Below are 6007 nucleotides of genomic sequence, written 5' to 3'. Positions count from 1 at the left end.
ATAATTGATGTTTGTTCCGGGATCGACGTAAACCAATAGTCACACGGATAGCAGCTAGCTAGCTGCGAGATCCAGCTGTAAATGTCCAGAGCTTGCGGTTGAAATCCGGGGATATGCAGAGAAAAATAGGTCCGGTGTTCTGGTCTGAGTAGCGTTGTACAAAACTGGCGATACCTTTTTGAGCTAAAGGATAGCTGATGACTACAAACCGTGGTTAGCTGAATACTAACGTTAGCCAGTAAACTGGCTAGCTTCTGGTTAGCTTCTGGCTAGCTTCTATTCTGGATTTCAGATAAATTCTTATTTATTTTTTTAAATTGGTGAGGTGGGTTGCAGGAGAGTGTTTTGAAGTTGAGTTTTTGGAAAATAAAATCTATAATGATATGCGAAGAAAGATGTAAATATATATATATACACGGGACACGACAAGACGAGGACAAAGGACGTCTGACTGCTATGCCATCTTGGTAAGAAAAGATAAGAAAAAAGTTATAAGATAATCTCTTTAAATGTTCCTTGATATTTTATCATCCCCTTTTGAACAATGTTATTTTCCAATGATAAGACAGTGGACTGAGAGGAAAAATTATTTGAGAGATCATGCTCAAAACAAATAGACAATGACAATGATACAGTAGATATTGAAACATATTTTATTATGTATTTTGGGACAATTCAACCAAACATCATACATTATCATTTGATCAATAATGATATTCAAAAGCATGTTTGTTTTGTCAATTTAAATATCAAATATGGTCAATTTATCAAAGATTGCACAGTGCTGTACATTCACTGAGCATACAGGCAACACCAAAGCAATGCCATCCAGAGGAGATTCAAATATTTTAACATTCCTGGTATTCCTTTTAGCTGTAGGCGGAACCAGGCTTTTAATGACAGGTGGGTTTGGGTGGGCAAGGGATCTATTTTTTCGGGACCTCCATCTCCACATCCTCTGTACGGGAGACCACCTTTCCATCAACCATCTCCTCAATCACCGTCCTCACTCTCTTTGTCACCACTGGCTCAGCTACAAAGTAGGGACAAATAACCATTAGTACACTTAGTGTTGGGCATAGCTAAAGAGGAGAAGCACAGAGCTATGAGAACACATAGCACCTTAACACATTCAAATCAACCAAATCCTTTGTGTTCTAGAGTGCTTCACAATTACTACCGCTGGGTTCAATCAATATGGAATTTGATATGATAGAAAATGGTCTCGCTCTACTTACGTTTTTTGACCTCAACAATCTCAACCTTCTTGGTGATGACAGCTCTCCTGGAGGGAAGAAGATAGTTTAAGTGTTAAGTACCTTCATATTGAACAACTCTACATTAATCCCTCTACTCTGTAACACAGTCTCTATTGCCCAGTTCCAAATTGACCCCTGGCCCCTTCCCATGTGCACTTCTTGTAGATCTGTAATGATCAGATAGGCTGCTGTAGGTCATTAGCGTAATGATGATTGCTCCATCTTCCACTCTACTAATATTCCCACCATTGTTCTTGCATGTATCCAATCCTTTTAGATTCAAAGTGCCTACAGCAGGTGGTGTGTCAAAGGGATAGGGGAGGGGTTGATTTGTAATTGGGTATGTAAAATGCACATTTATAATTTACATTGGGGATGTGAAGCCCATGTAAATCCCATTGGGTATGTAACTTAGGGATCTGCAGCCTTCTCTTCTCTCCTCTCCTTACCCGACATCCTCTCCGTCCAGCAGCCTCCTGTACTCTGCGATCTCCATCTCCAGCCTGGTCTTGATGTCCAGGAGCATGCGGTATTCGCCAGCCTGCCTCTCGATGTCCGTCTTCATGCGACCCAACTCCTGCTCCAGGCTGTTGACCATGCCCTGGAGCTGGTTCAGCTGCATGCTGTAGCGGGACTCGGTCTCATTCAGCTGTCCCTCCAAGGCTGATTTCTATAGGGAGAGAGGGAGGAAGAGGAAGGGTTAAAGACTTCAGACGATTCAACAAGTGGTGTTGATTTAGGCTATAGTTAGTGATAATTACAAAGCTCTGAGTTAACTGATTGCTTCTCTCTTCTCTCTCTGTAACTAATCCATAATCTTCAGTTTCTAAAAGGTAAACCTGAGGACTCATATGTAACCCGTAGGGTAGGAATGTATTTATGAGGTCTAAATGATCATGTTTTTACTGTGAGGTGTCAGTTGTACTGTACTGTTCAACTGAAGGTGGAATCTTGTAAATGTCATGTATTTCCGAATTCCGAGTAATCTTCTACAGTAATTACACCTAGTCTAGCTCTAACTCAAACTCATGCGTCTAGCATCAACTAGGAGGCAGAGAGGGGTGTGACGTTAGGGTGGTTGAGGGGGCTTTTGTTTCCTCACCAGGCTGAGCTGGGACTGCAGCTCGATCTGCAGGGCCTGAAAGGTCCTCTTGAGCTCGTTGATCTCACTGCGGGACGTCTGGAGGGTCTCTGTGCTGTGGGTCACCACCTTGTTCAGCTCATCAAACTGGGACGTACAGAAGGAACACGGTAAGGGTTGTGTAACTCCACTTGTACTGGTAATATGCACAAAAGTCATTCTCTGTGGTCTGATATCTCTATATTGACATGATCAAACAAGTATAAGATAGCTTCAAGTATGTGATCACAGTAATTGGTTGTTTATAAGCACTTTAAATACTGCCCTCATAGGACATAGTGTTCCTTTTAATATGTGCATTTTCATATTATCTAAAACAGAACAGATGGATCAAGAGTTTCTCCCTAGACAAGGTTGGGCTCTTCTTCTCCTCACCTTGCCCTTGTACCAGGTTTCCATTTCGCGGCGATTCTTCTCGGTGATGCCCTCATACTGAGTTCGGATCTCCTCCATCATCAACGCCATGTCCTGCTGGGGTGCTGCATCCACCTCCACATTCACTGAGCTGACGTTCACGTGAGCCCGCATGGCAGCAATCTCCTATAAGGGGCACAGAGTGATGACAGAGGTCAACACCAGATGAGAGGCCAATGGAGGTTGCCCCTGGGTAGGCTGTCACTGGGTAAGATGAGATACAACTTGACTGTCCCAGACAGGGAAACTGTCTAGCACAATTACATAGGGGTGTGGGGTCAAATTGGGTCACAGACAGGTGGTGTCTCAGGTTCAACCCCATCTTTCATAACCTAGTTACAGTGTTCATGGTGTATTTCCATCAGCTTCTCTGACATTCTGTATAACATTTAATATAACCGTCCTAAAGTAATTATATGATAACTTACACTCAAGATAATCTAACATGAAATAATACTTGTGACCATGTGATCTCAAGTGTGGTTTTAACATCTATTCCATACTGCTGCAGGGCTTGTGACAAATTTGCTGACAGCTTTAAAGCTACCCAAACAGAGACAGCGCAGACACTCCAAACAAGGTCTGTTTGATCTCTTGTTTGCATTGTCATTGATACAGCCAAAGACAACACTGCTTGGCATGCGATGAGAATGAATTATGTCTCTGACAACTCCATTTGACTCTCACAACCACATTGTTTTCATCTAGGTAAAATGTATAAGAATTTTGAACTGTGGGGAGGTCTTGCTATTGACAGGGCTGTGCCATGACTCTTGGGGATATGGTATGATAAAAGAGGGGCTTTGGTAGGAGCTTACAAGGCCCCTACAGTGCCCTGGGGAACACCCACCTCCTCATGGTTCTTCCTGAGGTAGACCAGCTCCTCCTTCAGCCCCTCAATCTGCATTTCCAGGTCTGACCGGGACATGGTCAACTCGTCCAGAACCTTCCTCAGTCCAGAAATGTCTGCCTCCACTGACTGACGCATAACCATTTCATTCTCAAACCTTTCCAGAGGGAAATGGAGTTAATCAGCATTATTAACAGTTGCCGCCAACAGTAAACATACCAAATGGCACAAATCCAGTCAGACCAGTTTTATGTGCAGTTGACCGCTGATGATGTATCTAAGGTGTACAGTAATGTGACATTTAACATCACGTCATGGGCTCATTGACCTTGAGTAATGTTATAGTAGGTGTGGCTTCATACTGTAATAAGGGTATAAAAGTTGCATGACTCAAGTTTACATATGACGTATAGTTCCCATTCCAATCCTGATTTAAAGTATTATTCTGAGATTAATTCAACAGTTGTTTGCTGCTTCCATCTTATAGACTCTTTGTACTCACTTGACTTTGAAGTCCTCTGCTGCCAGTTTGGCATTGTCTATCTGCAGGAGGATACTGGCATTGCTCAGAGTGGCAGCACTGATCTGAGAACAGGACAACAAAAATGGTTGGTACATGGTACATAAAAAAAGGAAGACAACTACACACAGTCAGCCTTATCACAATGATTACATCATTTGTTTGCGTGATAAGGAGGAGCCTATCAGAGCTATAATAGTGTGTTAGTAACTTATTGATTAGCCTCCTACCCACGCATATATAATGTAGCCTATCTATGACAAAGGCCACACCGTTATGTATGGGAAATGAAAATAATCAGCATGACTTGGATCACATCAGATGAAATAATACAAGATGCTATTGAACAGTGGTATGATTCAATCCGTGTCGTCATCACGCTCACGGCTCTCCCGTTTGAAATAAGTAATGTAGGCGGCATGAGTGTGAGTGTGAGTGTAAATGTTGACAGGGAGATAAGTTGAACAGAAGTGGTTTCACATGCCAAGCCCTTTTTTTGGTAATTGCTTTCTTTCAATAGAGACAAATATACTAAACAACACTCATGACATGTAAATCCTATAATCCATCACTACTGTAAACGTGGTATGATTCCTCTATTAAAGTCAAGGGTTTACAAATGCACATCCTGAGGGCACACTTATATTGCAGCCTGACAGCTTCATAGATGCAGTCAGTCAATGAACGTATGACTTGTGTCTTGTAAGCTAGAACTGAATTGTATATGAGAATATATGTTGTTTCCTGCCTGAGTAGAAATGTTTAGACATTTTACTTTTGTAAATTATATATCCTAATTTTATTTTTTCTCATCATAGAAAACTTCATCCAAACTCAATAGTAAATAGGGGTGAGGTTGATGAAACAAAATGTAATAATATCAATCTCGCTCAATATAGCAATATACTGTATTTATGATGCCCTAAGAATACTCGCCTTTCTGCGCAGGTCGGCAAGAGTAGCTTCGTATTTACTGTAATCTCTAATGACCGGTGTCTTCTTCTCGTACCACTCGCGGATTTGACGCTCGAGCTGAGTATTCGCCGTCTCCAAGGAGCGCACCTTCTCCAGGTAGGTGGCCAAACGGTCGTTGAGGTTCTGCATGGTGGCCTTCTCGTTGACCGACACTGCATTACTACCATAGCTGCCATTGTCACCTCCAAGCGCACTGGACAGATCGAAACCGCTCCTGGTGCCGGAAGCATAAGATACGCGGACACTCTGTCCCCCTGCCCCTCCATAGACGCTTGGTGCCCGTGATGCGATGCGACTCTGGTACCCTCCTCCGAGAGACATGGAGGATGAGCCTCGGCTGCCTCCATAACTTCGAAGTGATAAAGTACTCATGGCGACGTTGTGATGATGGGTATGTAGAGCTGACAAAACCCGGAGTGGTACTTCGAAGAGTTGGTGGTGAACCAGTTCAAGCCTGATAGCAGAATATATACCCCCTTGAAGGTGGGAGCGGCTGGATGTCGCATTGAGATAATTATGTACGTGAATAGATATTCATTAGGCATCCAACAGGTGTGTCCTTAGTCAGCTCATTAAAAAGGGAACTAAGGTGTGGTGCGCGTGACAGTGAGCTGGCATTCTGCCTCCATAATTGTTTTCACTTTTCTGTACAGTCTGACATCTGTCACGGCATGATAAACTTCAGATAAGCAAGTTATGAATATGATAAGATAGTAGCTCACGTTTTAAGAGATGACAAACGACTGGAACCCGCAACAGAAAGTCTGCTTTCCCCTCTGTAGTCACCGAAAAATGTAGGATACAGAAAATAGGCTCCTCTACCTAAACTTTGTAGAACAATAGGCTAG

At 42.8% G+C, this 6007-nt stretch overlaps 1 protein-coding gene across 1 annotated transcript; it reads right to left on the bottom strand.

Annotated features, from left to right (window-relative positions):
• Positions 1-632: 632 nt before the first annotated feature.
• On the bottom strand, positions 633-5641 carry LOC118389257 (keratin, type I cytoskeletal 13-like). The gene is made up of 8 exons (XM_035779141.2): positions 5121-5641; positions 4167-4249; positions 3665-3821; positions 2776-2940; positions 2362-2487; positions 1709-1929; positions 1239-1285; positions 633-1033 (listed from the first exon to the last, which is right to left on the bottom strand). The coding sequence occupies exons 1-8, from the start codon at positions 5529-5531 to the stop codon at positions 927-929; spliced, it is 1317 nt and encodes a 438-aa protein (XP_035635034.1). The 5' UTR covers positions 5532-5641; the 3' UTR covers positions 633-926.
• Between the last annotated feature and the right edge of the window lie 366 nt (positions 5642-6007).

Source organism: Oncorhynchus keta, chromosome 10 (assembly GCF_023373465.1).
Source record: "Oncorhynchus keta strain PuntledgeMale-10-30-2019 chromosome 10, Oket_V2, whole genome shotgun sequence".
Taxonomy (NCBI): Eukaryota; Metazoa; Chordata; class Actinopteri; order Salmoniformes; family Salmonidae; genus Oncorhynchus; species Oncorhynchus keta.
Note: the sequence above shows the minus strand (reverse complement) of the source record. Positions and strands in the feature narration are given on the sequence as shown.